Raw genomic sequence first — 17475 nt, forward strand, 5'->3', positions numbered from 1 at the left:
AACGTCCAATTCAATGTCAACTTTAGTTAATCTCAAGCCGGTTCTCTTGCTCTGACGGCAAAACGTCCAACTTCACTCAATGCGAAAGTTGCAGCGTCTGCCTTTGCTTCAAGCTCCCCTCGGCAAACCTGGTGAGGTTGAGGTTATCACATGAGGTCCGAACTCCATGCAGTCGCCTTCAACCTTACGTGGAAGCGTGCAGACTTGCGCCATTCCAACATTTTTACCATTGGGCACTCAAAATTTGCTCAAAGATTCGGAGATAGTTCCGATTTCTTTTTTGCAATGAAGCTGTTTGCAATTACAGCCCCCGTACGCATTCTGCTCATGCGCTGCCACGAAGAGGCGGATGGTATCCCGGGAGGGTTGCGTCCCCATCCTGGACAAAAGTTCTTGCGGGAAAGCCAAGTTTACTAAGAATGTTTCGCAAAAAACGACTGTAACTCTTGCTTTTCAAAAACTATCCCCCCGAATGTATACGTTAGTCGTACACAAAGACGACTCTATCATTATGCAAAGTTTCATTCACTTATCATAATTACTTCACAGTGAAGTTGCAAACGTTACAGAAGCACCATCTTCTTCCAATGAATGGTCTACAGGAGGGAATGGTTACGGAAAATGGTGGTAAATGCTGTTTTATCGATGCAATCTCGCAACAAAATATGTGCCAATTATTCGTTAAGACGACTACATTATTACGGCGAGTTTCATTTTTTTTATGGTAATAAGGTAGTCTGCAGTTCAGTCCTAAATGCTGTGGAATTCTTGACTGCTGTCAACACGTGGACTTCTAAAAGGGGGAAATGGACAGCACCATATTTTTATGCTATGATAAATATCTACACTTTCCGAGCTGCATCGTGCTAATTAACTAAGAAGTGTGCCCAATCCTGAACTGCACACTAACTTTTTTGTTTCGTGCACTTTTCTGAACTGCGGTCAATCGTGTTTTGTTTGATGCTCTCGTTCGGCTTTGGTGTCCAATCCCCATCACATATGGATTGAGGTCGAACTTAAGGGCTCAACACCAGCTTCGCTGGCACTCCACATTCACAACTTGGATCAGCCTCAATCTTTTTGGATTAGCCGATCTAGTATCGGCGGGAACGTCAGCTGTGCAGTATTTACCTGTAAAATTCTGGCCTCACGTGCAGTCTAGGAAAGTAGATATTAATAAGAGCACTCATATCCTTGTCCATATCACTCGTGCGCCCGAGAAGCTATTGTGCTGTCTGTTGATTTTGCTTCTTTTGACCAAACTAAATCTAGGCGTAATATGATGCAACGTACCTTTTTAGACCAAACTTAGCATTCTTCTTAAGTATCGGTTGCGCGTGTTGCAAGTCGTTAGAGGTGCCGCAATGGTGGGCACAAATTACGAATTTTATTTGACCCGTTTATGTAAAGCAAGCACGCCTACTTGAAGCGACGCAGCCAGGCTAACAGCCTGCACTGATTTTAACTGAATAGTTTCCTTATAGTAGATTTATACGCATGAAAACCTGTACGGCTTGCGCAACGGGATGTCCTGTCGCAAGGCTGGGAAGCGCTCTGAATGCATCCCATACTGTCACGAAACGCGAAACGAAGATGGTATAAAAGGATTGCAGTAGCCCTCAATAGCACCTAGTCAAGCAACGCCCCGGGAACAATGAAGGCTGTGGTAAATACACTGCGTTTGCGTATGCTCTCACATTAGACGTCTGCTTTTTGTGACGCCAAGGAGACAACAGTTGGACAAAAATCTATTTTTGGGGGACTTTTGCTTTACCGAAGACTCATTAATGTCCCACGTAAAAGCCTTTCCTGCTAAAATGACATATCATATCTATTTATTACAATTGAAATTTAATTTTCTGCTGAAATCTGGACTGGTAGGACTTCAGGTAGCGGCTTCAACCGGAATGGTGCCCTGATCGACCGCCGGCGCGCAGCTATGAAAACGGTGAAGGCACGTACGGCCCCAGAAAAGGGTGGTATACCTTCCATTACGACCATTCCATAAGAGCCTCAGGACATGTGTATTCTGTAAGAACGCTGAATTGCCTAAGTTTTAAAGGTTCCCCTGGCCCCATTTTGAAACAAAATTTGTTTTGAAGCTTTCAAACTTCCTAAGTTAAGAGCGGCGTTTCATAGATAAACTCATACAGGGCACCATCTATGAGTAAGATGTCGAGTATAAAAGAAGTGCTGGGAATACGTACGGCCCTCCTTTTCGAAAACAGGACACGTTGACCGTATCTTACGGCGGCTACTATTCACCTGATTGTGCCAATAGAAACTCGGCATTTCTGAACGAATTGTCCAAGCGTATTCTTCTCATTGGTCCAATTCCAATAGTACCACTTATTTTCTATCGCTGAACATACAGCAGAGCATTCTGCTATTACTTCGAGTGCAGGAAACTACTAGAAACCAGTCGGAGCGCCATCTTGTGATAATTGAGTTTCACGTTGCCCGACTTTACTGTGCGACGTTGTTCAAGCGCGAAACACTGGAAGCTATACCATGCTCCTTTGTTCCTCCGTTGCCGCCATGCAGCTAGCAGTGTCCGTGTTCTGCGTTGCCCTGTGCATCGCACATGGTATCCTCCTCAAGGCTCTCGGACTTGGCGCTCTCGGACTTGGCGCCAGTTCCTTGCTCGGCCACGGTGGCGGCGGCTATGCCCCGTACCCAATACGATTCCACGGCGGCTACGGACGTGGTTATGGTGGTGGCTACGGAGGTGGCTATGGAGGTGGCTACGGAGGCGGCTACGGAGGACGATTCTACGGATAGAACGTACACCTACACTTTCGAAAAGATTCCCTTGGGTGCGTAATTTTTTTGATACACTTGTTTTGGTGAAAGAGCATTTGAAGTGTATTACCCCCAAGTAGTGCTCCTGTTTACAGTATATCTAACGAACGTAGGTACAATATGACCAGTGAGCGCTACAACACAACTGACAAGAAGCCCTAGCGGTGACTATTAATTCGGGAGCATTGTTAAGAAAGAAAAAAAGTATCAACAATACATCTGAAATTTCACTGGAAATAAAAGCCAGCGTGTTATTCTGAACCACACATGCATGAAGCGGATGCTAAGGGCTAGCTTAGAAGGGCTCCACCCTTGATTCTAGCCTTAGTGTCTACAGAAGTTCGACCACGCTTAAATTAGCGATAGAGATTTGTATTTTTTTTTTCATATTAAACCACGGTGCGAGTTACACTGCAGAATGACAATCAAAACCATATGCGCACCCACCTCTGCCTACCAATCACAGAACTACTGAATCGGCTGTGACTAATATTCACTCCCTTGAACAATTGGAATTCTGACTGGCATTGTTTTGCGATTTTGATGCATTCTTGTGTATGTGTACAATCTATTTCCAACAGTGTGCTACGTGTATTGCGTATTTTTGTAACTTTGGTGCATTCCTGTATTTGTTCAAACTATTTTGATCAGTGTACCACGTGTATTGTGCCTAAATGTTTTTTTTTTCCTTGTGATGCCCCTCCTGCTTGGGCCCTTCAATGGGCTTGCAGTATGTTTTAAATAAAATAAATAATATAAACAAACTTTTCTATAAAAACTTTTTAAAATGAATCACAGGTGTTTTTTACCGCTACCATGTCTCTATATATATGCCGAATGTAATTTATTCATTTTTAGATATACAGTACTCAGGAATCGAAGTTTCCAAACGAATATTACAGTTCAACAAGTATAATTTCGGAGGTTCTCCGAATTCTTGGAATTAGTGGTACCCCACTGAAGCCCTCAACAATCGAAGTACGTTTTAATACATATTGTCAGTGCCAAATATGAAATTCTATAAAATCAAATGAATAAAAACATATTTATTTTATCATTGTCGAATATTCATGTGCCACGTATATCTGATGCTCGTTATATAACATTGCTTGTTTATTTATGTACAGACACAAGTTTTACTTTTTGCAGGTTACATACAAGTGAAGAGTTACGCCAAGATATTGATTGCAGGAAACACGGAGAATGGGAAGAACTGTTTACAAGTCAGGGGAACTTAAGAGCAATGTGAATAATAAATTATTTAGTTTCGAAATAGGGTATGTTGTCTGTTTCCTACCCATTCTATCGGTCACAAAAAGGAATGAAATAGGTCGCGTACTTCGTGTACCGCCAGTTTGGTTTCTAAATACTTTGAATTGCGAAAGCGTGAGTTGTAACACTGCGATTTTGTACCTATGTAATATGAATTCCTAAAAGAATTCATGTGTGAAGAAGTAGTTTTTATATAGGATGGAAATACCTGAGAGAAAAAATGAATTCGCTCTCTCCGCAATCACACTGAACTCGCCAGCAGAGTACTATTACGACCAGGCACCTAGACTAAAGCGCGAAGTCGTTTTTATTTCACCGGCTTCATTTAGCGGTAGTAAGTGCAGTGTAGATTTGCAGAGGCCGCTCCCGATAAATTTGAATTCTTATCTCTATCTTAGCTTAGTTTAAGGAAAGCGCATGCTTTAGCTATCTGCCTTATCAGCTTACAGCTAAGACGTTAACCTGCCACGGTGGCTTTTGAATTCAAATGACCACTGGCAGGACGGTGTTGTATGCTGCTGTACGTGGAGTCGGCACCGAGAAAAGAATTCCAACAAGGTGGCCACGTAACAGCGTGCTCGCAATCTCTACAGCTCCAAGAGAATAGGACTGTGCTTTGTGTATCAACGTTCTAAATGTCCATAGTTAACAGGGAATGGGTCCCGCCAAGAAGGATTCGTTGGCGTCGCGATTGAAAACACGTAAGCGGGGTCATACGGAAGAAACTTGGCTTCACGCCTTACGAAACTTGCGCTAACAGATGAAGGAGGACAAACAATGCGCATTGTTTGTCTTCCTCCTTCTGTATGTCCAGTTAGCGCAATTTGGTAAGGCACAATGCACGAACTAGCCCAACACACATTTTACTGAAGCAGCTTGGCTTCGTTCGGTGTATCCATGTTTTTTTGTCGCCAGCGCCTACCGGCGAATGTATATCACTGTTGTGGAAGAGGGCTGTCCGCTTTTTGTTGCTGGCGTCATGCTACGCCTGGCTGACTTGTTGCACAGGGAATAATTGGAAAGCAGTGTTGCCAGATGGTGGAATTCGGAACCAGATAGGTAAAATCCGGTGAAATGTGTGGCATACTGGTGTTAAGATACCGGGACGGCTACAGCATAAAATATCCGGTAAAAAGTGTTAAAGAAAGTGTGTCACTGCTTTGAGCCATGGTTGGCCCCCTTGAATGGAAGCTGTTGCGACTCCAAACACCCTGAGTGATTAACATTACTGCACTGCGTGTGTGTTTTAATGACTTCAGTAAGTATTTTGGTGTTTACTATCCTATGAAAGTAGTGAAAACTAAACTGTGACATTTTGAATTTCAAACAAATCACACTGAATGACACCTTTCGGAGTTCTTTAAGCGGGGCGTCCTTGCTGCGCTCCCTCTGTAATGAATTCTTCACTGACGTGCTTTGAAGGGATTGTTAATTGTACAGTAACCAGTCAGATGTAAATTACTCACATATTAACGTGACAGAAATATACGTTGCACCGAGTTCTATGTTTGAATAGCAAAATAGGCAAAAATCACAGCGAGCACTGCATCGAATGGGGGGTAATGTTTTGTGCAAGCAAGCAGATAGAAAACAGAGCAAGTTTTTTTAAACTGGAATTTTGAAAGATATTAATAAGAAATGTTATTTCATTTTACGTAAGCTTATTTTGCTAATTTATTTATAGAGGTAATTAAGTCACCCCTTCTATGATGGGATGGGCAAAGCCACAAACCACAATTCTAGAGACTTTTTTGGCAAATAGCCAGCTTAAAAAAGATTCAAGAGCTAGAAATAGTTACAGAGGCCATATTTTAGTGCTGGTGAAATATGGTGAAATTTTTACACAGGACTGGTGTTGAAGCTTTTAGATGTGACGCTGAGAGGAGCATCTCTTGCCGGCGGCCCTGTCCTGCGTGCGTCCGTCGTCCGCGTCCGCACAGCTGCGTCTCTCCTCCGCTCACCCCCTCTCCTCTCTCCGATAGCGAACACTCTCGCCCAACATCTCGCCCAACAATGGGAGCGTGGCGCAGCGCACTCTCACTCCGCCGGTGGGCGGCGCTGCGGGCTGTGCGCATGTGCAGTACTCTCTCTCTCCGCGGTCTCCTCTCCTTCGGGTGCGTGCCGCGCTCCGGCCGGTCTCTCAGTCGACGGTCGCCCACGCTTGCGCTTGTGCTTGGGCTTGCTCTCTCGCAGTACCGACGATTGCTTGATGCGACGGTTCCTTTATTAAAGCCTCCGTCTAAACGACAACAACATCAACGTCTCTCATTATGCTCAAAATTACGCCCGCATCTTCTCGCGTGGAACCCAACGATGTGATTGAAACGCAATTCACGTTCACTACGCGTTTCACGCAATTCGACTAATCGACCCAACGGAAACACCCAACGGAACCCCCTTCAGCGTCGCATCACACCAGAATTCCCGCGAGGGGAGGTGGGCGTAATATTTTTTTATTTCTATCTGGCAACGCTGTTGTAAAGTACACGTGCCTTACCAGGACTATTCTGGCTTTATTGACAACGTCCTCGATCTGGGTGGGTGTTTTTAAAAACAATTGCCCTCTAACACGAATACACGCACAACAAACGCTACAGCATTCAATTCGCCGACTCGGCTGTGAGAGACATTTCAACTCAACCTTTGCTGTGATGGTTTATTTCGAAGCAAAATTGGTTCATGTAGGATCCAACACATTTCGTAAAGTTTAGAAATTTGCCTTGTATTATCCCTGACTTCGTGGCAATATCTATTGGAGTTTGCGGCCACAGCGACCACAGAGGGGCGTTGTGTGTCTAAACGGCTCAAAATACACCGTCCGTAGCATTGATAAGACTACTATATGATGCATGGCACTCTCCATAGAGTATTCAATTGACATCACGCATCTCAACCACCTCGTAAGTATCCGCGAAAGCATTTATTCCCAATAACTGCATAAAAACAAATGCACTTATTTTTATTCTTATTATCATCCTATTTTTATTATAATTAGAAAACGCATTAAACCTTTTTACGTATAAGAAAAGCTAACATGTTCCCAATTGTTTGTTTTCAACAGATCACCCGTGCTTAATAATGCCAGGCTCTTTTTTGTAGGAGTACTGCAATATTCTTCTGCGACCTGTCTTGTACTTTGCTTATAGCCTGGAACGATCATTCTGCATTTATATGTCTTTACTGTAAATACTTTGCCAACGCTAAATATTCTGTTTTTATTACTCTGCTGAACTACGTTTGTAAGCTAACACTTTGGCAATTTTTTCTCGGCTTCTGTCTTTACTTCGCGCAGATAAATACCCTGAAAGAGGTTGAGTTTTGACGTAGTTGCTTAGGTCGCCCTAATTTGGAATACTTCTTGATAAGAGCCGCGAACTCGCCTTCCGCATCGGCGGAAAAAATATTCAGCGCATTGATTTTCTCGTGGCTAGCCATACTTTTTACAGGCGAGCTCGACGCCGCTGTTACAATCAAGAAGTACAACGTGACTCTCGTGTTTTTAATGTACGGTTACCCTAGCTTCTTAAAAGGCTTAGGGTCTGATAATCCGAACAGAAGGCTAGGGGTCAGTGCCCACTTCGATACCTGTTTTCGTAATAAATGAAAAAAAAAAGTTTTTTGACCTCAAACTAAGCGAATAAAAGTAGTTATAGAAGGAAGGGTTGCTCATAGAATATCAGGAATGAGAATATTTAAACTAGCCTATTTTTTAGGAGTAACGGGGCCCAGGAAACAGTTGGTACCACGTTATTCTCAGGGAAAAAAATCTGCAGAAATTCACAGAATTGTCTACTAATACGTAGTATTCTTTTTTCCGATTGTCTAGAGTTTGTGTTCTTTACAAATAATTATTTTGGGTTTTCTAAATTCTTTCCGACCGATTATCTCCATTTACGCCATTATAACGAGAACAGCTGTTACTACGGGCAATCTGACTTTTTGTGTAAATGAAGGAAGTTCGTTCGCCCTTTTCGTTATTCTTTGTAGTTTACTTACTTTTTGGTCTTTTCTTTCAGCTTCTGTTCTACCAATTATCTCAGTTCACGGTATTACAAATATTACATGTTGAACTTCCACGAAATGTGTATTATGGTGGAAGTGTAGAGCGTTACGAGATCGTCGCTGTGGAGTTACTCGGCAAAGAATGCTGCGCATTAAAAAAGCCTAATAAGATGAAAACATTTGTTTTCACTTAAATCGAGTGCGTCATTGCTTAGTGAAAGTCCCAAAATCTCACTTTCTTGCCTGACTTACTTCCATAAAGGGAAGTTTGAATCGGAAATGCACATTGTTGGTCCTAATAAGAGACGATGAGTAGAACAGTTTCGAACTTTAAGGTATTGTAGCAAATTTTTTTTTATTCGCTTCAACTTTTTATTGGTTATGGCTCCCAACACTCGGCCTCACATCCCACAGAGAATACATACGAGTACGTTTTTACCCAAACGTCCAGCCTGCTTGCTCACGGAACTACTACCAGTGAGATCGCACTGATTATGTGTATTATGGTTGTTTTGCTTGTTTTTCCTTAACGGAGTTACGCGGGGAAACGTTCCAACGAGGCCAAGCTTGCAGCATGCTAATCAGATACCGCCGACCGCTGTCCGCACCTATTAGAGACGTCAAACGTTAAGGAGGACGCTGAATGAATGTTCGCCCTTATTTGCTTCGTTTTCGTAAAGCAAGCACGCCTGTTCGAAGCGATGTAGCCAGAAGACCCCGCACTGATTTTAGCCGAATAGTTATCTGACAAGATAGTTATTCATGACACAAACCAGTATCATTTGCTAAACGGGAAATCCAGTCTCAAGGGCGTGCTGCGATCTGAATTTATTCTGCAATGTCACGAAAAAAGAATAGAAGTTGGTATAAAAGGCTCACCGTGGCCTTTGAATGCGTCATTTTGAGCTTGGCGCCGGGAACAATGAAGGCAGCGGTAAGTTTTATCCTTGAAAGTATAGGCTCCAACGCTTGTAATGAAATTCTCATGCAGATATAGATTTATGTATAGAACGTGCATCAAAATTGACGCTCCCCCTCCCCCCTTCTCTTTTTGAGCACAATGCTTTCTTTCGTTTCTCGCTTACTTCGGCTTAAAGTAAACACCTCTGATGTAAAAGTGCATCGTTTAATTGTATAATTTACCTGAAATATTATTTCCGATCATGTTCATCAGTTTCTAGATGATGATCTCCGAAATTTCGGATTCTAACCGGATATTTCTTGCTATTCAAATCGCATGTGATTAGATAATTTAGTTTTCGGGTATAGAAAAGAACTGATAAGGATCTAATATTCTGTATTCAATAAAGACAGGAGTATTCAGAAAGCAATGCATCTCAACGGTGTTTAATGATCAAGTACCAATGGCAGTGCTCCAGTAAATGGTCTAAGTAGGGTAACATTAGTTGCGGTTGATATTTCAGCCTTAGGTGCGTATATATGTTTAATACTATTCTGCGCTCGGTCTTATCAAATGCGATTGAATTAATTGCAGTTATAAAGCTGTAGAATGATGGCAGACGTGGTTAACGCAATCTTAACCTTCCGAAAATTCGCCGCTATAAAAAGCGTTCGTTGTAAATACAACTGTAAGCTTCAGGGTATACGTGGTTTAACCACTGCTTTCTGCAGTGACCGGGTACTACCTCATGGAAGTTGCATTGCAGAGCCACGAAGAAGACGCTTACTAAATGAATATATATATATATATATATATATATATATATATATATATATATATATATATATATATATATATATATATATATATATACATATATATATATATATATATATATTGTTTTTTTTTTGCAAGACAACTTTTCGCCTCTGAGCCCGCTTTGTTCTAGCCTGCGATGAGTAGTACACCTTTTTAACGGGCTTCATATACTGTTAGTTCTCAATTCATGTGCATTGATTCATGCGCACGATCCCGTTCTTCTAATCATCAGCGTATATCTTCCTCTACCAGATTTTTTTACAGGACCCGATATTTCTGAAAATAAAAATATTTTATACTTGAAGCTTCTTCTTGTTGTTACAATATTTCAGTTCGGTTCTGCTCCAAAACCCAATTATTCTCGCTCTCTTATTTTGAAGATCCCTGCGCGAAAATTAGGAAAAACTACTATTTATTTTAGCTAACATTCTTTTTCCGGCAGCTAGTGGTGTTATATCTTACAAGTCAAATCAAAATGACCTCATGTTTGTAAGCTTCTAGAAGGTGAATACGTCTGGAACGAAAGCGAATTAGAAGACGTTAGTCGGAACAAAGTGCTACATTTCTTTGTCTTTTTCAGAGACTCTTTTCAGCGTCGATATCTGTGTGTCGAATTTTCGAAGCCGAGTTTAATTCACATGAATACATATTTGCTAACAACCATCTAGTAATGACAGGGTCTACGATAGGGATGTATTCGTATTGCCAACCAAATGTTGCAACTACCAGAATGCATTATCAGGCTCATATAATGCAAGATTTTCCAGCGCAAACAAAAGCCTTAAAGACATTTGAGGTGGGCAAGGCTTCCTTTCCGGCGCATTTGGGTACACACTCATCCCGTGGAGATTTTTTTCCGTAACTTAGACCTTTATCATGAAATAGCTGAATCTCCGTGTGAAAAGACGCTGCTGTGTGTTATGGACTAACTGTGCCTCAGCGGCAGCTTTATCTCTCCTGTTTCTGTTTCACAATGCTCTGCAGTTGGTGCTATCCATATTCTGCGTGGTCCTGAGTGTCGCCCATGGAATCCTTCTCAAGGCACTAGGACTGGGCGCTCTAGGGCTCGCAGCCGGTTCCCTTCTTAGCCACAAACTAGGTGGTGGTGGTGGTGGATACGCTCCGTACCCAATTCGATTCTACGGCGGCTACGGTCCCGGGTACGGTGGCGGCTACGGAGGTGGATATGGAGGCGGCTACGGAGGTGGATATGGAGGCGGCTACGGAGGCGGCTACGGATTCCATGGCTAGACTTAATGACACTGAGAAGTTTTCCTTGGGTGCGTCAGCTGTGCAATACATTTATTGCGATGGCAACGTGCTTAACTGTACTACCATAACGTAGTACGGATATTTTTAGCCAGGAATCCCATATTCGAATGGTAGCATGTCTGAAAAACACAAAATAGCAGAGCACCAATTAAAGCTACCACTCAGTTCAGTTGAATTGGAAGCAAGAAAAATGACGTAAATTAACTAGGTGGCGGGGCTACCGCTCAGACCAATCGTACGGGAAGTAATACAATATTTCGTCACGGATGACAGGCCAGCTTTCTGGCTACATATTAGCGAAGCGAATACTGGGGCCGAATTCTCCAAAACGACGGGCCGTCGCTTTGAAACGACGGGGTAGCGCCATTGAAATATATGTGTTCTGGGGTTGGGGCGTCGCTTTGAGGCGTTCAGCGTGAAGCAGTAGCTGCAAGAAAAGCACTGTGGCAAGGACGCGAAGCGACACCCACTGCCCACAGTGCTTTTCTTGCAGCTACTGCTTCACGCTGAACGCCTCAAAGCGACGGCCCCAACCCCAGAACACATACATTTCAATGCCGCTACCCCGTCGTTTCAAAGCGACGGCCCGTCGTTTTGGAGAATTCGGCCCCTGCATGCTAACTGCGAAGGGTTCCAGCCCTGATTCCTAGATTACACGTACAAGAAGCGCAGTGGAATTAAAATAATAGGCGGACGTTCCTATTTTCTTATTCTGTAATTGTGTATCATCAGCCTTCACTGTTTCCAGACGAATAAAATTAATTAGCGAAATATAATTTGAAACGTTTTAGAAATCTCACAATTTCCAAGGCCTTTTGAAGCTCTAATCATAAAATTGTTCTCGAAGAGGTATTCGAAAATCTACAAAATATATTATGTAATAAAAGTCGAGGCAAGTGAACAAAGCACTGCGTAAATATAGGCATTCGAATACTCGCATGCTGATTTGAAATTTTCGGCACTGTATAATTAAGTAAAAAAATTATGATTTATCTTTTCTTTATCTCGAGTGAAATGGTTGTTCACATACCGAAAGAACTTTGCCAAAATATACAATCTCTCTCTCTCTCTCTCCCTCTCTCTCTCTCTCTCTCTCTCTTCTTTTTGGGTCGCAGGTTGAAGTTTAACAAGATCGCGATTTGCCAACCGACGAGGAGCGTGAAGATTTCCTGAAAATTAAGGTCGATGTAACTACAAAACAACTAATAAATTATTTATTTTCGGACTTTCGCATGCTGTCTGTTGTTCACGGACAGACTGGCGTACACAAAGTAAGCGAATCAGCCGCTTGAAAGCAGTGCTCTTGCGAAGCCCATTTAAGAGGAAAGGAACCACTCGGGGTACCGCGACTACCGGCTCATTGAATTCATTTTTCCGGAACTAAAACTGTTGATCAGTGTGAATGAAGCTACATAAACATAAATTACATAAACGATGCGGTGTGAGGTGTCTCGCTGCCAGTGGAGGACATCACCTCAATTTTAAAAGCGAAGTCTGAAGTGACCCTTGTGTCAAAAAGGCGACGTTGTCAGGCACAGATAATGGCTGTCACCGTAAATAGCAAAAACACTTAAAACGTTAGCATTTTTGCCAAGGTCAGTATGAATTTCGATGAAGTTAATCAATTTGTTTGAAAAGAAAACTGCGTACGTTGGAGCTGGAATGTGAATAGAACCTGGGTTTCCAGAGCGGGGGTCGGGTGCATTGCAACCACGCTACATCAGTATCTTGTCACACGCATACAAGATTTTGCCTGATGCATGCGGCGCTGACGTCATATCACGTGACAGGCGAACGGGACGGCACGTGAGTACAGCAGGTGCACTCGAACCATAGAGAACTCTGATTGTGGGGAAGCTGCGGGGTGAAGTGCAGCAAGTCTGCTTGTTAAAGTAATTGGCGCCAAAATACAAAGAAACTAAAGCGAAAAGAGAGGCAAACTCGATGTAGCAAAAAATAACTGTTTGTGGTATTGCCGGGAAACCCATAGTACTTTCGCCTTCAACGCACGTAAGCACATTGTATAGCGCTCCGATGAATTTTTTTTTTACTCTTTTTTTAATTAAGTCACACGCGAGAACGAGTGCATTCTCTATCCTCGCTACGCCAGTCATTAACGTACGTAGCTGGATCACAGGAATATAAAGCTCTTTTCTGGCATACACTGGCTACACTGTGCACGCTCGGTAGTGTGGGGTTAATTTATATTACGAGACACTGGTCGCACTAGTTTAACGAGTGGAATTTAAAAAGCAGGTCTACTCTTTCCTGCCAGAAAAGACAATCTGCCCCTCAGTGACACAAGAGAGGGGGGGAAGGGGTGATTATTGTTAGGCTACAATCCTTGTGATGTACACACGAGCAAATTTTTGGTTTAACTAACGAACCTATCAGTCCCCGTTACAAAATCCATTTGTACCTGGCTGAAAATCTAACCCCCGACCTCCATCAACAGTCTTCGCACACAGCCGCGGTACACATCAGCCATCTTCAACGTTTTGTTGTCCTAAGCTGCTCCACTTTGTGATGGAGAGAATTCTTGACAGCACGTACTTACGAGCGTACAAATTTGAAAACATTAGCTAGGCATATGTCACATTCCAGGAAACCCGCCTCCGCCCCACCCTCCATGTAATAAAAAAAACCACGTCAATTTGTTCTTCGCCCATTCGCACGCAAAACACCCTTGCAAAATGAAACATTGCAAGTCGCCTGTCACTCCTGCAGGCATCGCCGAGTCGTTAGTTCAATCCGCTTGACTGACCGGTCGTACGTATGCTGTTATAGATGTACCTGGGAAAATACTCTTATAGCAATGGCTTTGCATTATAATGAGATACTAGGATTCTTGTTGGCATTCAACTTCAAGTAGCGAGAAGCCCAGAACTTAGGAATATTAGCATCTTCTCACCGCCGTAGGAGCGGGCGCTTGTGAGCCTAAAATCATTAAGTTTCCTTACACACCCTGGCGATTATTTTCCTGGCGTTGGCAATGAACAAAAAATTACAGTAACCTTGCTCCGACCTCTGTCGATGTGACTCGAATAGATCTTGCGAAAGATTTGTGTTGACGAGCTGAATTTACCTCCCTCACCTCTAAATCCGTTCCCCTCCCCCCCCTCCCTCTGGCCACTTACTCCTCATCCTCAGTTTCAAGGTCAAGTTAACCCCTTTTCTTGTCCCCTACTCTCCTTCCGTATTGCTCTTCAAATTATGCTCTTCGTTGGTTCGAAGGCCTCATGGCTGCCTTTGCACCACCTGAAAGCTTCCAAAAAATTATTGAAGAGATACCGACAAACCAAAAAAATTGGCCGCATACCGGCTGGCTTCACTGCAAATGTCGTCGAAAGCCGGTAGCCTTCGGTCCCCCTGCCCTTTACTCCTACCCCTCACCTCTTTCCCCGCACTCTCACTCCTCTCGTGGCGAATTCAACAAAAGTTTATAACACATCTGGTATTAAATTTTCCCGCCTTCTCACTGCTTGCACGCGAACTGTTGAGGCCCACTGCCCACCCATTCGTTAAAAATTCGTTTTAAAACGAAGCTTTAGTGTTCTCACCGATGGCGTCTGCAACGCGAAAACACCGCAGTGAAAGAAAAAAAAACGCTTCTAGTGGACCGAATCGAACCTGGGTACCTCGGATTATGAAGCCGGTGTCTATCCGATTGCTCCATTTCGACTTTTTTGCCGGTCTACGACAATAAAACAAAACACCAGGTGCAATGAAACCAAAACATGCACAGTAATTCCGCCATGCAACCAAGGGCCGGCGTTCCCTTTTAGAATTCCCTAGGCGCAATTAGGGGTTCGATTTTGGACAACCACTATGGTGGAGAGTTCCTCGCTCTCTGAACTTCAACTATCTGTGATACACTTTCCCGAAAATGCTGTCGCGTTGCTCGGGCGTCTACATCACCATGAAGCAAGGCCATGTGCTTGTTACGAAAAGGGAAAGCCGTTATTCAGCGTTTATTGCCGCCATGAAGGGAGCGACGCAAAGCCGTGCACGAGAGTCCAAGGGCAGCATTTCGAACTCATGCCCGTGCCCCTCGCACTCCTCGTGCGTGCCAACGTGCCGCTTCTTTCTAGGCGCCTCTATCACCATCATCTAGATTGTCCATGTTGGCGGCAAGTTAGAAATCCGCAACATCCTCCACGCCCACCAAATGCTCACTCGCATAGAAGCACAGATACGACAGTTACATTAGTCTAGTAAATTATCTACCGCACGCCATCTAAACTTGTCAGATCCCAGTGTGACCACCTTTGGCAAACACTGTCGTCGATTGTCCATGTTCCAGAAAAGCTACCGAAATTTGCCGACTCCGCCACTCGGCAGTGCTCTGGTCGCAGCAGTTTGCAGCATGAAAAGTGAACACAATTCACAATGTCTGAGGACTTCACGCTTTGTCGAGCTGTAGCCTCCCCGTCACTCTCGCGTATTTCAGCGAGAGCGTTGCTGACTCCACTCCGAAGAAGTCGCCTATGAGCATTCTCAATGGAGTGGTGACGACGGTCATCTCCAGGTGCCAGTAGCGGGTGTTTCGCTTCATGGGTGGTGCAGTTGACATTCGTTCTTTTTTCAAGGTGGCCCTTCGCTACTTTTCCTGCGTGGTGATCGCTCTTGGCTTGCCTCACAACCTTATCGTAGGGTCTTATCCCTTCTTCGTTTGAAGAAAGTTGTCGAGGTAACCTATAATGTTTGAAAAGGGCATTCTTGCGGTTGTCGACCGTAGACTCTTCAAACTTGCGCAATGCATCTTCATCGGGATGCGAATTCGAAGCGTTCTTGAGACCAACTGTGCCTACCTCCGGAAACCGCCGAAAAGAGCAAGATAGGTCTTCATTGTCGTGCGTGTCTGTGCGAAGAACACAGACGAGGCTGCTGCCTTTGCATCTATTGCTCTCTTGCAGAGATAAAGGTCCTTGTAACGTCCATCCCATTCTTGTATTGACAGCAACCAAAGCAGGATGCTTCTCTCCCCACTGCACTTCGCTCGATTTCGACACGAATTTCAGATCTGGTCCGAGCCAACGAAAAGGCTAACTCCTTGTTTAAACTCCATGCCAGGGAAAGCGATGGTGTCAGCCAGTGGCTTCCCCTCGGCGACCAGGCGCTGCAGAAGTGTGTTGCCCTTAGGTGCTTCAGCCACGTCTTCACAAATGAAAGGCACAACGATAGCTTCAATGTCTGTACACGTACTGTCATGTTGACTGCGGAGGGTCGCTGTGACAACTTTAAACTTCTTCTTGGGACCTCCAGATCGGCCGAAAGCACCGACGGCCAGATCGACTTCGCCAATTGCAGCTAACTTGAGCTTAGAGGCGACGTCTTGTCGGATGAAAGTCCGCTGGCTGCCATTATCAAAAACTCCACGGACGTAACAGCAATGTGACGAAGCTTAAATGCACATCGTAGTAGCATGTCGTCGCCTACATGCCCCCCACCGGACCGTGTTTCGGCACCTCCGTACGAGATGTCCCTTGGCAGTACATCTTAAGCATCGACCGTCACTTGGCGGGTTCGCTCGTCCACCAAGGGGATGTCGCTCGGACATTCCTCCATTCTATGATCTTTGGCGGAGCAAAATAGGCAAGACGAAGTTTGTGTCTTGTTGTGCAGGACGGCAGTTGTCGGAATAGACTGCTGCTTCTTAAGCCCTCGGTCAGCCTCCCCACTCCGTTGAGACTTGCTGATCTGAAAGCTTCTTTCCCTGCACTCGACATCTACTCGCAAGAAAGACAGTAGATGTTCTACGTCTTGCGCAGAAGAACTCTGACTGCTCGTGGAAGCAGTGCTCGCAGCAAGGCTCTGCTGTTTGAAGTAATCGACAATAATGTCGCAAGGTATCACCTTTAAAAGCACTTCATTCAGCATAGCCGCGTAAGACGAAATTCCAACACCCAGGCTTTCCAGTACTCGCCGGTTCATTTGCACGTGGTCGTACAGCTTCCTCAAAGCGGGCACGTTGCGGGCTGAATCGACAGCCCGCAACGTGCCCGCAAAGCAGATTTTCAAAATGCTTCAGCTCGATCACATTGGAATTGCCATACCGATACTTCAAGATATCAACATCTTGATAACACGACTCTGTCACTTGCAGGCCAGCAATGGCTTCAACAGCAGCTCCGTCAAGAAGCGAAAGCAAGTAATGAAAGCTGGTAATATTGGACAGCCGGGGATTCTCGTGAACGGAATGTCGGAACATGTCCCAAAAAGGTTGCCACCGCGTTATAGCTCCGTCGAAGCGCAACAGTTCTAGCTTCGCGAGACGTGCTCCAAACTCACCATTAGGTGGCATGGGCTGTCCGGTAGACGCAGCAGCCTGGCGGTCTCCGCTGTCGTCTTCCGATGGAACAGCAGTCTGGAGCGTCGAAGATGACCTCAACACCTCCATGTGATGC

At 44.3% G+C, this 17475-nt stretch overlaps 1 protein-coding gene across 1 annotated transcript; it reads left to right on the forward strand.

Moving 5' to 3' along the window:
* Positions 1 to 1641: 1641 nt before the first annotated feature.
* LOC144179750 (uncharacterized) lies at positions 1642 to 12293 on the forward strand. The gene is made up of 5 exons (XM_077708190.1): positions 1642 to 1666; positions 2545 to 2778; positions 8930 to 9010; positions 10781 to 11076; positions 12184 to 12293. Exons 1-4 carry the CDS (start codon positions 1655 to 1657, stop codon positions 11045 to 11047), a joined length of 594 nt encoding a protein of 197 aa, XP_077564316.1. The 5' UTR covers positions 1642 to 1654; the 3' UTR covers positions 11048 to 11076; positions 12184 to 12293.
* Positions 12294 to 17475: the final 5182 nt, after the last annotated feature.

This window comes from Haemaphysalis longicornis, unplaced genomic scaffold (genome assembly GCF_048455015.1).
Source record: "Haemaphysalis longicornis isolate Haplotype H1 unplaced genomic scaffold, Haemaphysalis longicornis Haplotype H1 scaffold_4, whole genome shotgun sequence".
Taxonomy (NCBI): Eukaryota; Metazoa; Arthropoda; class Arachnida; order Ixodida; family Ixodidae; genus Haemaphysalis; species Haemaphysalis longicornis.